General features: G+C 40.2%; 1 protein-coding gene across 3 annotated transcripts in view; it reads right to left on the reverse strand.

The window, feature by feature from the left end:
- Positions 1-18,491, reverse strand: part of LOC111965917 (NXPE family member 3) — a 26,444-nt gene extending 7,953 nt beyond the window's left edge. Inside the window, exons 1-3 of one of the 3 annotated variants that reach the window (XM_070444265.1) lie at positions 18,378-18,491; positions 9,082-9,158; positions 6,257-7,032 (exon numbers count right to left, since the gene is read on the reverse strand). In XM_070444265.1, the coding sequence (XP_070300366.1) occupies positions 6,257-7,032; positions 9,082-9,147 (842 nt within the window). In that variant the 5' untranslated portion in view covers positions 9,148-9,158; positions 18,378-18,491. The other 2 variants (XM_023990341.2, XM_023990340.2) reach the window with 2 other exon arrangements.
- Between the last annotated feature and the right edge of the window lie 2,152 nt (positions 18,492-20,643).

The raw sequence follows: 20,643 nt of genomic DNA on the forward strand, positions 1-20,643 counted from the left end.
TATATGATATTTGTCTTTTTTTAACCATTTAACCATAAGAGGTTATATATATATTGTCTTATATTAATCCCTATTAAAACATTGTGGTTTTATGCCTATATGTACTGTTTTCGATTTTTCTGAACAGACTTTTCAGTATAGAATGAATGTAAGCAATGCATGATGGTTAATGGTGTTTTATTCGGTTGTAGTTCCATGTATTTCTTAAAAAATAAACGTGTAAACCATTTTTATTGAACAGAATGTAACTGAAAATACAATGGCAGCCTTGCCATTGTCCATCAATAACAAAACAATTTTTTTTCGTATAACATTTGGGGAAACGTATGCAGTCATTGTAGTCTTACATTTTGTTGGCCAACAAAATTACCAAAACGTTAACCCGTAATAAGGCTAGGGTGGCTGAGTGTAAATACATGGCTCTGAGTGTAAGCACCTTTTCACTAGAAACGTTCTTGTGTTCAAATTACCGTCAGTGCGAAATAGCTAGAAAGCTTTCGTATTTCCACTTGGCTGCACCTACGGTTACGATAACGATAAATCAAGTGCAATACCTGCGTCGACCTGTGTCGAGCAGCAAAACACCGGAAAGCTTCTAGCCTACCGGAAAGTTACAAGAAGAACAAGAATAGTTACCTCATCCGGTCATGTGACACTCTGGATGCCCCCAAAAGCAATTTCAACCGTTTTGAAAAATGACGCCTGGTAACCCCAAAAAAATACCAGTGCATGAAAAGTTTGGACTTATATTATATAATATTTTTTGAAAACCTCCATAGATCACTCAGGCCATTGACTCGAGAAGAAAAAACAGAATATTTTTTTGATTTGGGGCGGTAGTATAGTGCTCCCAGAGCGTATAGCGCTCCCACGAGCGGGTATAGAAGTCTGGATCCCCCTAAAGCATTTAAGGCTCTGTGTGTCTTTAAGCACCATACTTTTTCACTCCATCCTTGCTGTGTGTGTGTGTGTGTGTGGTGTGTGTGTGTGTGTGTGTGTGTGTGTGTGTGTGTTTGTTGTGGTGGTGTGTGAGAGAGAGCTTTTCTTTGACATCTGTTTAGCAAAATTACTGATTTACAGTTCATGAGGTTGACCGATTCACACATTTAAAGTTTTGGAAAGATCTGACTTTTTAAACCTTCGAAACAGCACCTATGACCCCATTTTAGGCACTTCCGGTTGGCACAGGAAGCTATAGAAAATACATATCCTGATCGGGGATGCTTTTACAGAATCAATTTAACCAGCCCAAACCAGCCCAAAAATGCACAAAAACGCACGAAATCTGCTGAAATACATTTTGTACATATATGCGCGAATTGAATGTGAGACTGTGTTGCATAGACATATCTGATATTGGCAGAAAGCTTAAATTCTTGTTAATCTAACTACACTGTCCAATTTACAGTAGCTATTACAGTGAAATAATACCATGCTATTGTTTGAGGAGAGTGAAGTTAGGAACTTTAAAAGTTATTAATTAACCAATTAGGCACATCTGAAATAATACATTTTGGCTTTTCTCTTGCATTTCAAAGATGGTAAAAAATAAAAATACAAAACGAGCATGGTCTTTTCTTTGTATTATCTTTTACCGAATCTAATGTGTTATATTCTCTTACATTAATTTCACATTTCCACAAATTTCAAAATGTTTCCTTTCAAATGGTGTCAAGAATATGCATATCCTTGCTTCAGGTCCTGAGCTACAAGGCAGTTATATTTGGGTATGTCATTTTAGGCGAAAATTGGGAAAAAAGGGTCTGATGCTTAAGAGGTTTTTAAGCAAAGGGCCTTGGCACCTACATTCCATTCACCTCATATCAGTCCACATACAGTAATACACTACCGTTCAAAAGTTAGGGGTCACTTAGAAATGTCCTTGTTTTTGAAAGAAAAGCACATTGTTTGTCCATTAAAATAACATCAAATTGATCAGAAATACAGTGTAGACATTGTTATGTTGTAAATGACTATTGTAGCTGGAAACAGCAGATTTTTTTATGGAATATCTACATACTGTAGGTGTACAGAGGCCCATTATCAGCAACCATCACTCCTGTGTTCCAATAGCACGTTGTGTTAGCTAATCCATGTTAATCATTTTAAAAGGCTAATTGATCATTAGAAAACCCTTTTGCAATTATGTTAGCACAGCTGAAAACTGTTGTGCTGATTAAATAAGTAAAAAAAATTGCCTTCTTTAGAGTAGTTGAGTATCTGGAGCATCAGCATTTGTGTGTTTGATTACAGGCTCTAAATGGCCAGAAACAAAGAACTTTCTTCTGAAACTCATCAGTCTATTCTTGTTCTGAGAAATGAAGGCTATTCCATGCGAGAAATTGCCAAGAAGCTGAAGATCTCGTACAAAGCTGTGAACTACTCCCTTCACAGAACAGCACTAACTGGCTCTAACCAGAATAGAAAGAGGAGTGGGAGGCCCCGGTGCGCAACTGAGCAAGAGGACAAGTACATTAGAGTGTCTAGTTTGAGAATCAGACGCCTCATAAGTCCTCACCTGGCAGCTTCATTAAATGGTACCCGCAAAACACCAGTCTCACTGTCAACAGTGAAGAGGCGACTCCGGGATGCTGGCCTTCTAGGCAGATTTGCAAAGGTTTTCGGATCACAAAGAAGAACATCCGTGAGACGCAGAACAAATGAAAAGATGCTGGAGGAGGGCTTGACGCCATCTGTCAAGCATGGTGGAGTCAATGTGATGGCCTGGGGGTGCTTTGGTGGCGGTAAAGTGGGAGATTTGTACAGGGTAAAAGGGATCTTGAAGAAGGAAGGCTATCACTCCATTTTGCAATGCCATACCATACCCTGTGGTAGGCACTTAATTGGAGACAATTTCCTCCTACAACAGAACATTGACCCAAATCAAAGCTCCAAACTACGCAATAACTATTTAGGGAAGAAGGAGTCAGCTGGTATTCTGTCTATAATGGAGTGGCCAGCACAGTCCCCCGGATCTCAATCCTATTGTGCTGTTGTGGGAGCAGCTTGACCGTATGGTAGGTAAGAAGTGCGCATAAAGCCACTCCAACTTGTGGGAGTTGCTTCAGGAAGCGTGGGGTGAAATCTCTGCAGATTACCTCAACTAATTGACAACTAGAATGCCAATGGTCTCCAAGGCTGTACTTGCTTCAAATGGAGGATTCTTTGAAAAAAGCAAAGTTTGAAGGACACAATTATTTCATTTTTTTTTTAAATCATTATTTATAACCTTGTCAATGTCTTCACTATATTTCCTATTCATTTTGCAACTCATTTCATGTATGTTTTCATGGAAAACATAGACATTTCTAGGCGACCCCAAACGTTTGAACGGTAGTGTACAATGTAGTACCCTACTGGCTACATTCAATCTCACTAAAGAATGAATTGAAATTATCTACATTTGTTCTTTATTAAAATAACTATAGAAGTTTAATGTATTATTATTATTAATAATAATAAATATAGACCTACTATGTATTGTAGTGCACAGCTCAATTGAGAATGACCCACAAAGCAATACACACTAGTACTGTATACTGTATCGTTCCCACTGTGCTCCCTTCCACAGTGGGACCACTCCTTAAAACCAAAAGAAGGCCTCTAAAATTAAAAAACATAATTCAATTCTAACAGGACATTCTCCTACTGTTACCTCTTTCTGTTTGGCCTTGCCCTAGGGACCCTCACAGCCCAGCAAACCTTACTGCAGCACATCAGCTGATAATCCTATCTTGAATAAACAACAAGTGTTTTGTCTGTCACGCCATTAAAAAMAATCCCCCGTATCTTCTAAATGAAAAACCAATGTTTTCTTTGTATACATAGTTTAGTTATTCTTCATCATGCAAGACATACTTTTTTTGTCATTTGGGGGGGGATTTTGTTTGGGTTTATCATAAACTTCTGTAGTTTTGTCATACTGTTCTAATTTAGAGGATTAAGCCAAACTAGCTGCACCCTGCCCTTATGGGCAATAAATCATCTGAAATAATACATTTGATTCAATTCAACTTCATCTTTGAGGACTGACAGTGAAGAACCCACCACAGAATTTTCACCTCAATAACCCCACTGCAAATATATATTTTTGTGTTTATTCTCTTTAGCTTTATGGTCTGCATATGCCTCAACTCTGCATGGTCTCAACTCTGTCCTAAATTTCCTGTGGTATCATGGCTTGAGTTCCATGTTCCATGTTATCCAATACGACACCTAAGGCCAGCTAATTGTTTTTGGTCCTGGATGTGCATTGCACAAAACTAAGCTTGGAGTGAAGGCTATATTTTGCCCTCTACGTGTAGACCGACTATTCTACCAGCTCAGTTTATGGTTAACATAAATATTATATGGATTGTACTGCGTATAATTGCATATAAACCCTGTGAGTTGTAGAAATTTGCACATACATTGCCTTTAGAAAGAATTCACACCCTTTGACCTTTCCATATTTTGTTGAACAGCTTGAATTTATAATGGTTTAAAATTCAGATTTTGTCGTCACTGGCCTACACACAATTCCCCATAATATCAAAGTGGAATCATGTTTTTCAAATTAATGAAGTATTCAGCCCCTTTGTTTTGGCAAGTCTTAATAAGTTCAGGAGCAAAGATCCACTTAACAAGTGACATAATAAGTTKCATGGACTCACTCTGTATGCAATAATAGTGTTTAACATGATTTTTGAATGACTACCGCATCTCTGTACCYCACACAGTGAATTTCAAACACAGATTCAACCACAAAGACCAGGGAGGTTTTCCAATGCCTCTTAAAGTAGGGCACCTAATGGTAGATGGGTAATAAAAAAATGCATGGTCCATGGTGAAGTTAATAATTACACTTTGGATGGTGTATCAATACACCCAGTCACTACAAAGATACAGTTGTCCTTCATGCCAATGGTGACTTTAAAACAGTTAGAGTTTAAAGGCTGTGATAGGACAAACTGAGGATGGATCAACAACATTGTAGTTACTCCACAATACCAACCTAATTGACAGAGTGAAAATAAGGAAGCCTGTACATTAATAAATATTCCAAAACATTCATCCTGTTTGCAACAAGGCACTAAAGTAATACTGCAAAGCAATTACATTTTTGTCCTGAATACAAAGTGTTATGTATAGGTAAAATCCAAAACATTACTGAGTACCACTCTCCATATTTTCAAGCATAGCGGTGGCTGCATCATGTTATGGGTATGCTCGTAATCATTAAGCCCTGGGAAGCAGTGGTGAAAAAAGTACCTAAATGTCATACTTGAGTAAAAGTAGAGATACCTTAATAGAAAATGACTCAAGTAAAAGTAAAATTCAACAAGTAAAACACTAATTGATTAAAAGTCTAAAAGTATTTTGGTTATAATATACTTAAATATCAAAAGTAAATGTAATTGCTAAAATTAATTTAAGTATCAAAAGGTAAAGTATAAATCATTTAAATTAACTTATATTAAGCAAACCAGACGGCACAGTTTTCTTAGTTTTAAWTTTTTTGCGGATAGCCAGGGGCACACTCCAACACTGAGATATAATTTACAAATGAAGCCTTTGTGTTTAGTGAGTCCGCCAGATCAGAGGCAATAGGGATGACCAGGGATGTTCTCTTGAGAAGTGCATGAATTGGACCATTTTTTTAAACTTTTGGGTGTCAGGGAAAATGTCTGGAGTAAAAAGCACAATATTTTCTTCAGGAATGTAGTGAAGTAAAAGTAACAGTTGTCAAAAACATATATCGTAAAAATAACTGTTGGAGAGTCCTTAACAAAACAGAATAATCCTAGAGGAAAACCTGGTTCAGTCTGCTTTCCAACAGACACTGGGAAATTCACCTTTCAGCAGGTCAATAACGTAAAAATCAAGGCCAAATATATACTGGAGTTGCTTACCAAGAAGACAGTGAATGTTCCTGAGTGGCCGAGTTACAGTTTTGACTTAAATCTGCTTGAAAATCTATGGCAAGACTTTTAAAGGGTTATCTAGCAATGAAAACAACCAATTTGACAGAGCTTGAAGAATTTTGAAAATAATACAAATGGGCAAATGTTGCACAATTCAGGTGTGGAAAGCTTACCCAGAACGGGTGTGAATCTTACATAAATTACATTTCATGTTTTCACTTTGTCATTATGGGGTATTGTGTGTAGACGGGTCAGAAAACAAATCCATTTCATCCATTTTGAATTTAGGCTGTAACAAATAAAATTGGAATAAATCAAGGGGTATGAATATTTTCTGAAGGTACTGTATCTACCTCTTAAGAAGGGTCGTCTCCACCTTGGAGAGTACTGCCTGGTAACCGCCCATGCTGTGGTAGGTCAAAGCATGGCAAGGCAGGGAAAATGGCCGACGACAGAACCAGGTCTCCCCAGTGACTGGCTCTCTGTACTCACAGCAACACTGTGCGTCATTCCCCACCAGCCTAGGACTTCTCTGGGCATTGCACATCACCGTTTCCTGCTTGCCACCCTCCTCAAAGTAGCCTTGGAAGTAGACCTTATCTGGGTCCTGTTCCCTTTGCCTACACAGTACCTGCACGGCCTCGCTGGAGTGCACTAGCCGGATGGACACCTTGGCAGGTCCGGACCAAAGCAGGGCCAAGCGGGCAGTGTAGGTGCCATTAAAGTGGTCTGTTACAGCTCCATAAGTACTGGCCTTAAGTTCTGAGTTAAACAACTTGGCCTGAAAAAAGTCCCCTCCGTAGGTTTTGATCCTGTTTTTAGTATCTCTAGCTATCAAAATCACATCTATAAACCCTCCAACTCTGTGGTTTGAATTGGGGTTGACAACAGAGAATGAGCACTTAGTGGGGTTTGTGGCCTCATCTGTGGATAAGAGGACAACAGGCGGTAATGACCATTGTAGCTCTGTGAGCAGAGATTCCCATTCCTCTTTACTTATTAAGGAGTCATTGGTTGGTGTAAATGTCCTGTTGGTGATTCCACTACGACGACGTGTGAAGCTAGTGTGGTGGTATTTGAGATGATTGGATGGTGACACATTCAGTAGGCACTGGTTGAATTGACATACCTACAGTGAGACAAAGAGACAATCTGTTATCACCAAACAAACTATTGACCTAAACATTATGTTGACTAAAGCCAAAAGGCACATAGAAAGTGTACCTTAATRCCTCTTGAGCTTAGTATAGCTGTCTTACCCCATCAAAAGCCCAAACACAGTGCATTCGGAAAGTATTTAGACACCTTGACCTTTTCCACATTTTGAGAAGTCACAGCCTTCTTCTAAAATTGATTAAATTGTTATTTTCCCTCATCAATCTACACACACACACAATACCCCATATTGACAAAGCAAAAACAGGTTTAGAAATTTTGGCAAATGTATTAAATTAAAAACTGAAATATCACATTTACATAAGTATTCAGACACTTTATACTCAGTACTTTTGTTGGAGCACCTTTGGCAGGGATTACAGCCTCAAGTCTTCTTGGGTATGACGCTAAAAGCTTGGCACACCTGTATTTGGGGAGTTTATCCCATTCTTCTCTGCAGATCCTCTCAAGCTCTTGTCAGGTTGTATGGGGAGCGTTGCTGCACAGGTATTTTCATGTATCTCCAGAGATGTTCGATCAGGTTCAAGTCCGGGCTCTGGCTGGGCTAGTCAAGGACATTCAGAGACTTGTCCCGAAGCCACTCCTGTGTTGTCTTAGCTGTGTGCTTAAGGTCATTGTCCTGTTGGAAGGTGAACCTTCACCCCAGTCGGAGGTCCTGAGTGCTCTAGAGCAGGTTTTCATCAAGGATCTCTTTACTTTGCTCCGTTCATCTTTTCCTCAATCCTGACTAGTCTCCCAGTCCCTACAGCTGAAAAACATCCCCACACCATGATGCTGCCACCACGCTTTAATTTAACCTTTATTTAGCTCGGCAAGTCAGTTAAGAACAAATTCTTATTTACAATGACGGCCTACCGGGGAACAGTGGGTTAACTGCCTTGTTGAGGGGCAGAATGACAGATTTTTTACCTTGTCAGCTCGGGTATTCAAGCCAGAAACCTTTCGGTTACTGGCCCAACACTCTAACCACTAGGCTACCTGCCACCGTAGGGATAGTGCCAAGTTTCCTCCAGACGTGATGCTTGGCATTCAGGTGAAAGAGTTCAATCTTGGTTTCATCAGACCATAGAATCTTGTTTCTCATGGTCTGAGAGTCTTTAGGTGCCTTTTGGTCAACTCCAAGCGGGCTGTCGTGCCTTTTACTGAGTGGCTTCCGTCTGGCCACTTTATCATAAGGGCCTGAATGGTGGTGTGCTGCAGAACTGGAGCAGAACTGGAGCTCTGTCAGAGTGACCATCCGGTTCTTGGTCACCTCCCTGACCAAGGCTCTTCTCCCCCGATTGCTCAGTTTGGCCAGGCTGACAGCTCTAGGAAGAGTCTTGATGGTTCCAAACTTCTTCCATTTAAGAATGAAGGAGGCCACTGTGTTCTTGGGGACCTTCAATGCTGCAGATATGTTTTTGTGAGCTTCCCCAGATCTTTGCCTCGATACAATCCTGTCTCGGAGCTCTACGTACAATTCCTTCGAACTCATGGTTTGGTTTTTGCTCTGACATACACTGTCAACTGTGGGACCTTATAAAGACAGGTGTGTGCATTTCTAAATCATGTCCAATCAATTGAATTTACCACAGGTGGACTTCAATCAAGTTGTAGAAACATCTCAAGGATTATCAACGGAAACAGAATGCACCTGAGCTCAATTTCGAGTCTCATAGCAAAGGGTCTGAATACTTAGGGTATGTCTGTGTTTTATTTTTTATCAATTTTCTAAAACGTTATGAGGCATTGTGTGTAGATTGATGAGGATTTTTTTTAATTTAATCTATTTTAGAATAAGGCTGTAACATAACAAAATGTGGGAAAAGGGAAAGGATCTGAATGCTTTCCGAATGCACTGTATAATCTTGTATCAATAATGCTGTTGTAAACAATGTATAGCTTCAAAATGGTTAAAACAAAATAAATGTTTAAAATKATCCYCTGGATGKCATGCCAGTCTTAACATCTGAAGCTCTGTCTCTGTCTATACATTTGGCTTGGGTTCCATTTCAGAACTTACAAATAAAACATAAATGCAGATCAATAGTAGAAAAGCCAATATCAGTAGCTGAAGCAGTCTTCCCATCCTCCATATATCTGTTGGTAAATTAAAGAGAACATTAAAGTGAACTTGAGTACAGTAATAATAAACAGTCACAATTATACAAATATGAATGAAAATGTGTAAATGAATAGAATGACCTATAATGTAGGTCTGGTTTTTTCTCAGAGGGGAAGCTGAATTTATCAAGTTCTCAGCAGGATTGATGGGGCAAATCAACAATATGCTTTGCTTTGTACTCRGACTCTGGAGAGAACTTCACTGCTAGAGAGAAACACATGAGGATGGTGGACGCTAAAGTTAGCTATCTAGCTGACTGCATGCATTGTTTTGTCAACTTGCTGCTTGTCTGGTCACATTTTCACCTGTTTGGTAAAGCCTACCACTCTTGTTCTTGATGAAAATAGAGAGCTGCTAATTCAACGGTTGTTGCTAGCCTGCATGAAGCTATATACTGCAGCTCGTGCTCGCACTGGAGGAGACGCAGATGGGCACTGTCTGAAGGCTCAATAGAGAGCAATAGTAATGGCATCTTTTTGTAGGCACTAACTCCGCCATGGCTCGTTGGCCAAAGCCTATAGGGAAATTAATTGTTTGGATAAATGCCCAAAATAAGGTCTGTGGTAAACACAGGTTTAGGAGATCATCAGCTAACGTAAGTGTTTGTAAATCTTGACGCATTTATGTAGTCCAAAAATCACTTAAAGCAGAACGGTTTCATAATTCATAAAGGTCAGGTTAACTGACTGATATTATTGTTGTTCATTTTCTCGAAATCTAAAGGCAAAACCTAAATTTGAGCCAATGTCATAATAGCTGAAACTTTAATTACTACAACCTTGTGAAAGTGACAAAGTGGGCCTCCCGAGTGGTGCAGCGGTACTTAGTCACTGCAACGCAGTGCTTGAGGCATCACTACAGACCCGGGTTCGATCCCAGGCTGTGTCACAGCCAGCCGTGACCGTGAGACCCATGAGGCGGCATACAATTGGCCCAGTGTCGTCCGGGTTAGGGGAAGGTTTGGCTGGCCGGATTTCCTTGTCCTAGCGACTCCTTGTGGCGGGCCGGGCGCCTGCAAGAAGACTTCGGTCGCCAGATGTACGGTGTTTCCTCCGACACATTGGTGCAGCTGGCTTCCGGGTTAAGCGAGCAGTGTGTCAAGAAGCAGTGTGGCTTGGCAGGGTCGTGTTTCGGAGGATGCATGGCTCTCGACCTTCGTCTCTCCTGAGTCCGTACGGGAGTTGCAGCGATGGGACAAGACTGAAACTACCAATTGGATATCGCGAAAAATGGGTAAAAGCACAAAAAAAGTGACAAAGTAACAGGTTTTTATTTGATCAAAAATTACTTTATAGCCTCCCGGGTGGCACAGTGGTCTAGGGCACTGCATCGCAGCGCTAGCTGTGCCACCAGAGACTCTGGGTTYGCGCCCAGGCTCTGTCGCAGCCGGCCGCGACCGGGAGGTCCGTGGGGCGACGCACAATTGGCCTAGCGTCGTCCGGGTTAGAGAGGGTTTGGCCGGTAGGGATATCCTTGTCTCATCGCGCACCAGCGACTCCTGTGGCGGGCCGGGCGCAGTGCACACTAACCAAGGTCGCCAGGTGCATGGTGTTTCCTCCGACACATTGGTGCGGCTGGCTTCCGGGTTGGATGCGCGCTGTTTTAAAGAAGCAGTGCGGCTTGGTTGGGTTGTGTTTCGGAGGACGCATGGCTTTCGACCTTCGTCTCTCCCGAGCCCGTACGGGAGTTGTAGCGATGAGACAAGATAGTACTAACAATTGAATACCACGAAATTGGGGAGAAAAAGGGTCAAATGTAAAATATATATATATTGAAGGATACTATTTGTTTTGTAACAGAGGGGGTTAATATAAGCCTGTCAGACCTCATCAACATCATTATGGATATATCCAAGTAAATACCAATAGAACAAAGCTCAAACAAACAAAAATGCAGCTAGTGTGTCATGCAAGATCAAGCAAGGAGGTGTGCAGAGCCAAGCAAGAGAGCGAGATCCTATTGGCACATTTTAGCATGTATTTGCATATTTCCGTCAGGGAACGCCTTCTCTGTGAAGTGCACGAGTGCAATAAATAAATTTGCCCATGTACTCCTTGGAAAACAACAAAAAAAGTCCACAAAACTTAGTTCACTCTGTTCGTAACAGATTATAGTTCTGGAAAAGAAAACTGAATTGAAATTGAGATTGAATGTTTCATTGGCGAAAAAATGTGTAGAACTTCGGCCAAGTTTCATCTACCTCCACCTTCTCCCTCTTCCCGCCGCTGGACGTCCTCTTATTACCCTATTTGGTGGTGAGTTCTAAATGGACATTTCTGATTTATACATCCTGTGAGATATCGGGCTCCTAGCAAAGACTTATAGATGACCTGGAGCCAGTGGGGTTGACGACGAATATGAAGCAAGGGCCAGCCAACGAGAGCATACAGGTCGCAGTGGTGGGTAGTATATGGGGATTTGGTGACAAAACGGATGGCACTGGGATAGACTGCATCCAATTTGCTGAGTAGAGTGTTGGAGGCTATTTTGTAAATGACATCGCCAAAGTCAAGGATCGGTAGGATCGTCAGTTTTACGAGGGTATGTTTGGCAACATGAGTGAAGGATGCTTTGTTGCGAAATAGGAAGCCGATTCTAGATTTAATTTTGGATTGGAGATGCTTAATGTGAGGCTGTAAGGAGAGTTTACAGTCTAACCAGACACCTAGGTAGTAGTAGTTGTCCACATATTCTAAGTCAAAACCGTCCAGAGTAGTGATGCTGGACGGGCGGGTGAGCAGGTGTGGGCAGCGATCGGTTGAAGTGCATGCATTTAGTTTTACTTGCATTTAAGAGCAGTTGGAGGCCACAGGAGAGATGTATGGCATTGAAGCTTGTCTCGAGAATAGTTAACAGTGTCCAAAGAAGGGCCAGAAGTATACAAAATGGTGCCAGGTCGATGAATACAGCTGCACTGTATTGTCTCTTATCGATGGCGGTTATGATATCGTTTAGGCCCTTGAGCGTGGCTGAGGTGCACCCATGACCAGCTCAGAAACCAGATTGCATTGCGGAGAAGGTGCGGCTGGATTCTAAATGGTCGGTGATCTGTTTGTTAACTTGGCTTTCGAAGACCTTAGAAAGGCAGGGTATGATATAGGTCTGTAGCAGTTTGGGTCTAGAGTGTCTCCCCCTTTGAAGAGGGGGATGACTACGGTAGCTTTCCAATCTTTGGGGATCTCAGACGATACGAAAGAGGTTGAACAGGCTAGTAATAGGGGTTGCAACAATTTCGGCAGATAATTTTAGGTTCCAGATTCTCTAGCCCGGCTGATTTGTAGGGGTCCAGATTTTGCAGCTCTTTCAGAACATCAGCTGTCTGGATTTGGGTGAAGGAGAAATGGGGGAGGCTTGGGCAAGTTGCTGTGGGGATGGCGAGGCTGTTGAACCGAGGTAGGGGTAGCCAGGTGGAAAGCATAGCCAGCCGTAGAAAAATGCTTATTGAAATCTCATTATCGCAGATTTATCGGTGATGACAGTGTTTCCTATCCTCAGTGCAGTGGGCAGCTGGGAGGAGGGCTCTTATTCTCCATGGACTTACAGTGTCCCAGAACTTTTTAAAGTTGTGGCTACAGGATGAAAGTTTTCTGCTTGAAAAAGCTAGCCTTTGCTTCCTAACTGCTGTGTATATTGGTTCCTGAAACCAAGCGCTTTATCTTTCCTGGCTCTAATTTTTTTTTGAATGGGGCGTGCTTATTTAAGATGGTGAGGAAGCACTTTTAAAAGAATAACCAGGCGGTCCTCTACTAACGGAATGAGGTCAATATCCTTCAGGAAACCTGGGCCAGGTCGATTAGAAAGCCTGCTCGCTGAGTGTTTAGGGAGCGTTCCGACTGTGATGAGGGGTGGTCGTTTGACCGCAGACCCATTACAGACGCAGGCAATGAGGCAGTGATCGCTGAGATCCTGGTTGAAGACAGCAGAGGTGTATTTGGAGGGCAGGTTGGTTGGGATGAATATCTATGAGGTGCCCGTGTTTACGGATTTGGGGTTGTACCTGGTAGGTTCATTGATAATTGTGGTGAGATTGAGGGCATCAAGCTTAGATTGTAGGATGGCCGGGGTGTTAAATGTCCCAGTTTAGGTCACTAACAGCACGAGCTCTGAAGATAGATGGGGGGCAATCATTCACATATAGTGTCCAGGGCACAGCTGGGGGCAGAAGCTGGTCTATGATGACACAAGTCATTTTTCCAACAATTGTTTACAGACAGATTATTTCACTTATAATTCACTGAATCACAATTCCAGTGGGTCAGAAGTTTACATACACTCAGTTGACTGTGCTTTAAACAGTTGGAAAATTCCAGAAAATTATGTCATAGCTTTAGAAGCTTCTGATAGGCTAATTGACCTAATTTGAGTCAATTGGAGGTGTACCTGTGGATGTAAAGGCCTACCTTCAAACTCAGTGCCTCTTTGCTTGCATCATGGGAAAATCAAAAGATATCAGCAAAGATCTCAAAACAAAGTGTAGACCTCCACAAGTCTGGTTCATCCTTGGGAGCATTTTCCAAATGCCTGAAGGTACCACGTTCATCTGTACAAACAATAGTACGCAAGTATAAACACCATGGAACCACACAGCCGTCATTCCGCTCAGGAAGGAGACACGTTCTGTCTCCTAGAGATGAACGTACTTTGGTGCGAAAAGTGCAACTCAATCCCAGAACAACAGCAAAGGACCTTGTGAAGATGCTGGAGGAAACGGGTACAAAAGTATCTGTATCCACAGTAAAACGAGTCCTATATCTACATAATCTGAAAGGTCGCTCAGCAAAGAAGAAGCCACTGCTCCAAAACCACCATAAAAAAGCCAGACTACAATTTGCTGCACATGGGGACAAAGATCATACTTTTTAGAGAAATGTCCTCTGGTCTGATGAAACACAAATAGAACTGTTTGGTCATAATGACCATCGTTAAGTTTGGAGGAAAAAGGGGGAGGCTTGCAAGCCGAAGAACACCATCCCAACCATGAAGCACGGGGGTGGCAGCATCATGTTGTGGGGGTGCTTTGCTGAAGGAGGTACTGGTACATTTCACAAAATAGATGGCATCATGAGGTAGGAAAATTATGTGGATATATTGAAGCAACATCTCAAGACATCATTCAGGAAGTTAAAGCTTGGTCGCAAATGGGTCTTCCAAATTGTCAAAGGTTGCGTCAATCAAATCTGGTATCAGGATAAAATGTGTTTCAAAGTCACCGAATATACTTTAAGTATTTTTATTTAACATAAGCTCAGAATGGTAAATGCAATTTTCGTATATACGGGTTCACTGTACCACGCAGGGTAAAGCAGAGAACTGACTGAAATTCTACAGACATCTTCTTTTATACTGTGACAGTGGTAGTTCCAACTTTAGAGTTGGCCTGTCACAGTAGAGGCTTAGCGTGGTTTAAACTTGCTAGCCTATCGGTGGTGCCCAGACACAGCACTCAGGATTCAAATGTCCGGAATGGTGTTTGAAGATTGAGCTGATTTGTTGGTTTCTACACATTCCTCAGTTCCTGTTTTCTTGTTATTCAGCATTTTTCCATCTTGTCTCAACCTTGTGGTTTGCACAGTCGACACCCTAGATTAACAACAACTTTTCTGCAGTCACGCTATGTTTTGTGATTAACATGTCCTTTTTCTATAAGGCATATATTTATGTTAAAAGAGAACAAAACCATCCTTCACAAAATGGACAATGACCCCAAGCATACTTCCAAAGTTGTGGCAAAATGGCTTAAGGACAACAAAGTCAAGGTATTGGCCATCACAAAGCCCTGACCTCAAGCCTATAGAAAATTTGTGGGCAGAACTGAAAAAGCATGTGCGAGTAAGGAGGCCTACAAACCTGACTCAGTTACACCAGCTCTGTCAGGAGGAATGGGCTAAAATTCACCCAACTTATTGTGGGAAGCTTGTGGAAGGCTACCCAAAACGTTTGACCAAAGTTAAACAATTTAAAGGCAATGCTACCAAATACTAATTGAGTGTATGCAAACTTCTGACCCACTGGGAATGTGATGAAAGAAGTAAGAGCTGAAATAAATAATTCTCTCCACTATTATTCTGACATTTCACATTCTTAAAATAAAGTGGTGATCCTAACTGACCTAAGACAGGGAGTTTAAATGTATTTGGCTAAGATGTATGTAAACGTCCGACTTCAACTGTATACACAACCTTTCAAAAGTTTGGGATCACTTAGAAATGTCCTTGTTTTTGAAAGAAAAGCTAATTTTTTGTCCATTTAAAATAACATAAAATTGATCAGAAATACAGTATAGACATTGTTAATGTTGTAAATGACTATTGTTGGTGGAAACTGCTGATTTCTTATGGAATATCTACATAGGCGTACAGAGGCCCATTATCAGCAACCATCACTCCTGTGTTCCAATGGCACGTTGTGTTAGCTAATCCAAGTTTATCATTGTAAAAGGCAAATTTCTCATTAGAAAACCATTTTGCAATTATGTTAGCACAGCTGAAAACTGTTGTCCTGATTAAAGAAGCAATATAACTGGCCTTCTTTAGACTAGTTGAGTATCTAGAGCATCAGCATTTGTGGATTCGATTACAGGCTCAAAATAGCCAGAAACGTCAACAGTGAAGAGGCGACTCCAGGATGCTGGCCTTCTAGGCAGCATAAAACACAGAAAAATCGAGTTTGACTGCACTGATCCTTTAAAGTAATCCAAGAAGTAATCATCTATTTTTTCAAAAGTATCTGTCACCTGATTACAATCTTTTTGCTGGTTAACTAATTGATTAGTTTTAGGATTTTTGCTATTAAATTATATGTATGTGTAATCAGTTACTCAGCAACCCTGTTGACAGGAATAAATACTCAGTCACCTCTACCTGAAGCAAGGAATGAGGTCTCTGTAAATGTAGCCTATTGGGCAGGCTGTGCTGCAGCTGGTGCATGTTGGGATATGTCCTTGCCACTCCAGCATTGCTGTAATGCATTTGCACTTCAAAAAGAGTTGTTCAAACTTGCTTTCTAGTAGGCAACCACCATGTCATAATGACAGATGATGTTCAAACACTTTATGCTGGATTTGCTTGAAAACAGGCTATATGGATTATATCTAAACATAATTAAACTTTCCTGTAAAATACAGTAAACAGAGCAGTAGGTCCCTCTGAAGACTGCAATCTTGCACCAACTATGGGGCTTTACCAACAGCATGAATAGCACATGACGCTTTGACATTTGTTAGAGCCAATGCTTCCTACTTCTGACAGTCAAAAGCTGTCCTTAAATCAAACTAGAGTATCATAGTCAGCAACTAATCAAAAGGCGTTTATAGGCTATCCGAGAGTTTGTTCTTATTAAAATGAGTTTTCAATCCAAGAGTAATATTTTGCCTTATTGATCAACAAAATACAAAGTGTACGAAATTCCTTCAAAACTGTCACTGTAGGCTCTTATGCTCTTTTGTATATGGGCTGAACAACTATGATTGATAATCCATATAGGCCTACTAAAGTAAATAATAATAATAATGAAAAAGAAAAGTCATTTGCTAAGTTTCCATGAACTTGTCCAGTGATTTGTTTTGACGACATTTAGAAAAGCAGCATATATAAAATATATTCGACAATTGCCAGCCAGCTATGGTACATTTCCGTTTAACCATCGTGTGTCGCAATAGCTATCTTTTATCGGTGCAATAAAATACAGATAATTCATTCATCAATTAAATTGCAGGTGAACATATAGGCCTATGTAGGACCAAAGTGACAAATATGGTGATTGAAAATAATTGAAATGTTAGCTAGGCGGCTATTTCAGTGGCTGATTGACTGATGTGCTCTGTACAGCTCTGATATCATTACAGGCGAGACAGTTCTTTCAAGGTAGGATTTCAACGCTCTTGATTGATTACAATTGTAACACTTTCAGAGCCCTTATATTAGCAAAAACTATAGTATCGAAAAAATAATGAGGTGATTGAAGTGTTTCCGTTACCCATTTAGGCCAATTGCGCAGTTTYATGTCTCCGGTAGCCCGTAAAAGCCCGAACGGATATAATGCAAGAATTTAGTAATGTTTGCCATATTCTAATAATTATAATGTACCAACGTATCGCCACGGTCAGTGCTATGGTGAAACGTGCACTCCTGTAGATCGGAAACAATTGGATGGTTAAACTTGCCAGCCAACCACAAAWGTAAGGCGAAGCAATTCAGGCATTATTGAAAGTTAGGACAATCATTGTCCTGCAAATTAACATTATTTGTATAGTTGAATGTTTATTTTGCAAGCAGTATGCATTTAAGATTAAATGTGAAGTGGAACGTTACAGTTACACGGTGACATAACATGCCCAACGTAGCTACCTTCAAAATGATTCGCCAATCACCATTTTTTCGAAAAACACCGTTTCCACCATCATTTGTCGCAATAAAGAAAGTTCTACAAAACAAATATCCACCCCTGTGGAACGAATAAAAATGTTGTCTATCTTTAGAAGGTTTCTCCTGTATCTGCCGCTTCTATTAGACGTCGTAATAAAAAAATTTGCGACATTGCTTTTGTCGAATAAACTTGTGTCAATGGAAACATGTCTAATGTAGGCTACATTCACTTTTTAGGTTAACAAGACCAACAAATAAAGAAAATTGTAGGTATCAAAAATATATACGAGGTAGGCCTACTGATTTCTATAACTCCATGCAAAATTAGGCTATGGCGTATTTTGATAATTGATTAATCTGGGTGGCTAATAAACAAGCCGAAACAGTTACAATACCTTCTTCAATGRATAAGCAGAGTGTAAATAATCAAACTRACCTTAGGAAAACGCTCCAGATCATACGTTAAATGTTACCATTTTTCATTAAGTCTAGTAGCCTAACCTACAAAACGGATATGAAATAATATTCTCCATACACTCTCCAAAGTCTCATTTACTCACCAGGTATTATTTTGAAAATATATTGTACTTACTGACGTAAAGGTCATAGGCTACCTTACAACAAGCGCAACTCCACAGAACTACCCTCTTGACGCACTCGTAGACGGTGCTGAATGGTCAGACATTTATGATTATCTCCTATAATGGCTTTCGACCATCTCTCCCCACCCAAAAAGAGTGTACCAGCCTACAGCTGAATTTTTATAAGGTCCAATGCAGCCGTTTTAATCTCATTATCAAATCATTTCTGGGTAACAATTAAGTACCTTACTGTGATTGTTTTCAATTAAAATCGTGAAAAAAAAATACAAAAATAGCTTCTTAGCAAAGAGCAATTTCTCAAATTAGAATTTTTCATGGACTGTCAGGGAGTGGTCTGAGTGAGGAATTATTGGCAGAGAGGTTTGGAGCGCTCTTTCTTTTTGCCTGGTGACGTCACCAGGCAGGCCAACACTCCATTCCACAACAACAGGCTGACATTTCAGGTGGTCCTTTCAAACAGCTCTTACACTAAATGGGTATTATACTTTTCACAATTTCACAGTATTATTCCAACCKCATAGTGTGGAAATAGATAAAACACAGGAAATCACGTTTWTGACTGCATTGGTCCTTTAGAATAATCCAATAAGCAATCATCTCGTTTTTCAAAAGTATGTGTAATCTAATTTCAATATTTTTGCTAACATAACAGATTACAGTTTCAGGTTTTTTGCAATAAAATTATATGTACGTGTAATCAGTTACTCCCCAACACTGTTGACAGGAATACATACTCAGTCACTTCCACCTGAAGCACGGAATGAAGTCTCTGTAAATGTAGCCTATTGGGCAGGCTGTGCTGCAGCTGGTGCATGTTGGGATATGTCCTTCCCACTCCAGCATTGCTGTAATGCATTTGCACTTCAAAAAGACTCGTTCAAACTTGCTTTCTAGTAGGCAACCACCATGTCATAATGACAGATGATGTTCAAACACTTTATGCTGGATTTGCTTGAAAACCGGCTATATGGATTATATCTAAACATAATTAAACTTTCCTGTAAAATACAGTAAACAGAGCAGTAGGTCCCTCTGAAGACTGCAATCTTGCAACAACTTGGGAACGTTTAACAGCTGTATGAATAGCACGTGACGCTTTGAAGTTTGTTACAGCCAATGCTCCTACTTCTGACAGTCAAAAGCTGTCTTAAATAAAACTAGAGTATCATAAATAGTCAGCAAATAATCAAAAGTTGTTTAGGGCTATCTGGGAGTTTGTTATTATTAAAGATGTTTTCAATCCAAGAGTAATATTTTGCATTATTGATCACCAAAATACAAAGTGTACGAAATACCTTCAAAACTGTCACTGTAGGCTCTTATGCTCTTTTGTATATGGGCTGAACAACTATGATTGATATCGATATTGGCCTACTAAAGTAATAATATATGAAAACATAATGATGCATTAGATACATTAACCTAATATTCATATAGGTCTGATAATGACACTGCTTTAGTGAAGACTAAACCACCATAATTGTTATTTTACAATAATGTACTTAAATTACTCAAAACATACTATTTCCTGCATGGGAAACAAGATGAGGGGAACACATCTCGACAATCTGGTACATAAAAAGAAAGGACGAGTAGTCTAATACTCGGAAAAGGATAGTATTTGCTAAGTTTCCATGAACTTGTCCAGTGATTTGTTTTGACGACATTTAGAAAAGCAGCATAGAGAAAATAAATTCGACAATTGCCAGCCAGCTATGGTACATTTCCGTTTAAACATCTGTGGTCGCAATAGCTATCTTTTATCGTTGCAATAAAAACAGATAATTCATTCATCATTAAATTGCAGGTGAACATATAGGCCTATGTAGGACCAATAGTGACAAATATGGTGATTGAAAATAATTGAAATGTTAGCTAGGCGGCTATTTCAGTGGCTGATTGACTGGTGGGCTCTGTACAGCTCTGATATCATTACAAGCGAGACAGTTCTTTCAAGGTAGGATTTCAACACTCTTGATTGATTACAATTGTAACACTTTGAGCCCTTATATTAGCAAAAAACTATAGTGTCGAATAATAATGAGGTGATTGAAGTGTTTCCATTACCCATTTAGGCCAATTGCGCAGTTTCATGTCTCCAGTCAGCCCAGCCTCACATTCAATTCGCGCATATATGTACAAAATGTATTTCAGCAGATTTCGTGCGTTTTTGTGTGGTTCAATTAGTTCGAAAATACACGAATTTATGTGCTACTTAATTCGTGCGAAAAGACACGAATTTAACCAGTAGGCGACACACAAGCCTTTGCAACAACCATAGACGCGATCGCCTGTATTTATTTATTTATTTTACGTTATGAATATATAGATATTTTGTCGTTTTTTAATCCCTATTAAAACATTGTGGTTGTATGCCTATATGTACTGTTTTCGATATTTCTGAACAGACTTTTCAGTATAGAATGAATGTAAGCAATGCATGATGGCTAATGGTGTTTTATTCGGTTGTGGTTCCATGTATTTCTTAAAAAACA

Source organism: Salvelinus sp. IW2-2015, linkage group LG6.2 (genome assembly GCF_002910315.2).
Source record: "Salvelinus sp. IW2-2015 linkage group LG6.2, ASM291031v2, whole genome shotgun sequence".
NCBI lineage: Eukaryota > Metazoa > Chordata > Actinopteri > Salmoniformes > Salmonidae > Salvelinus > Salvelinus sp. IW2-2015.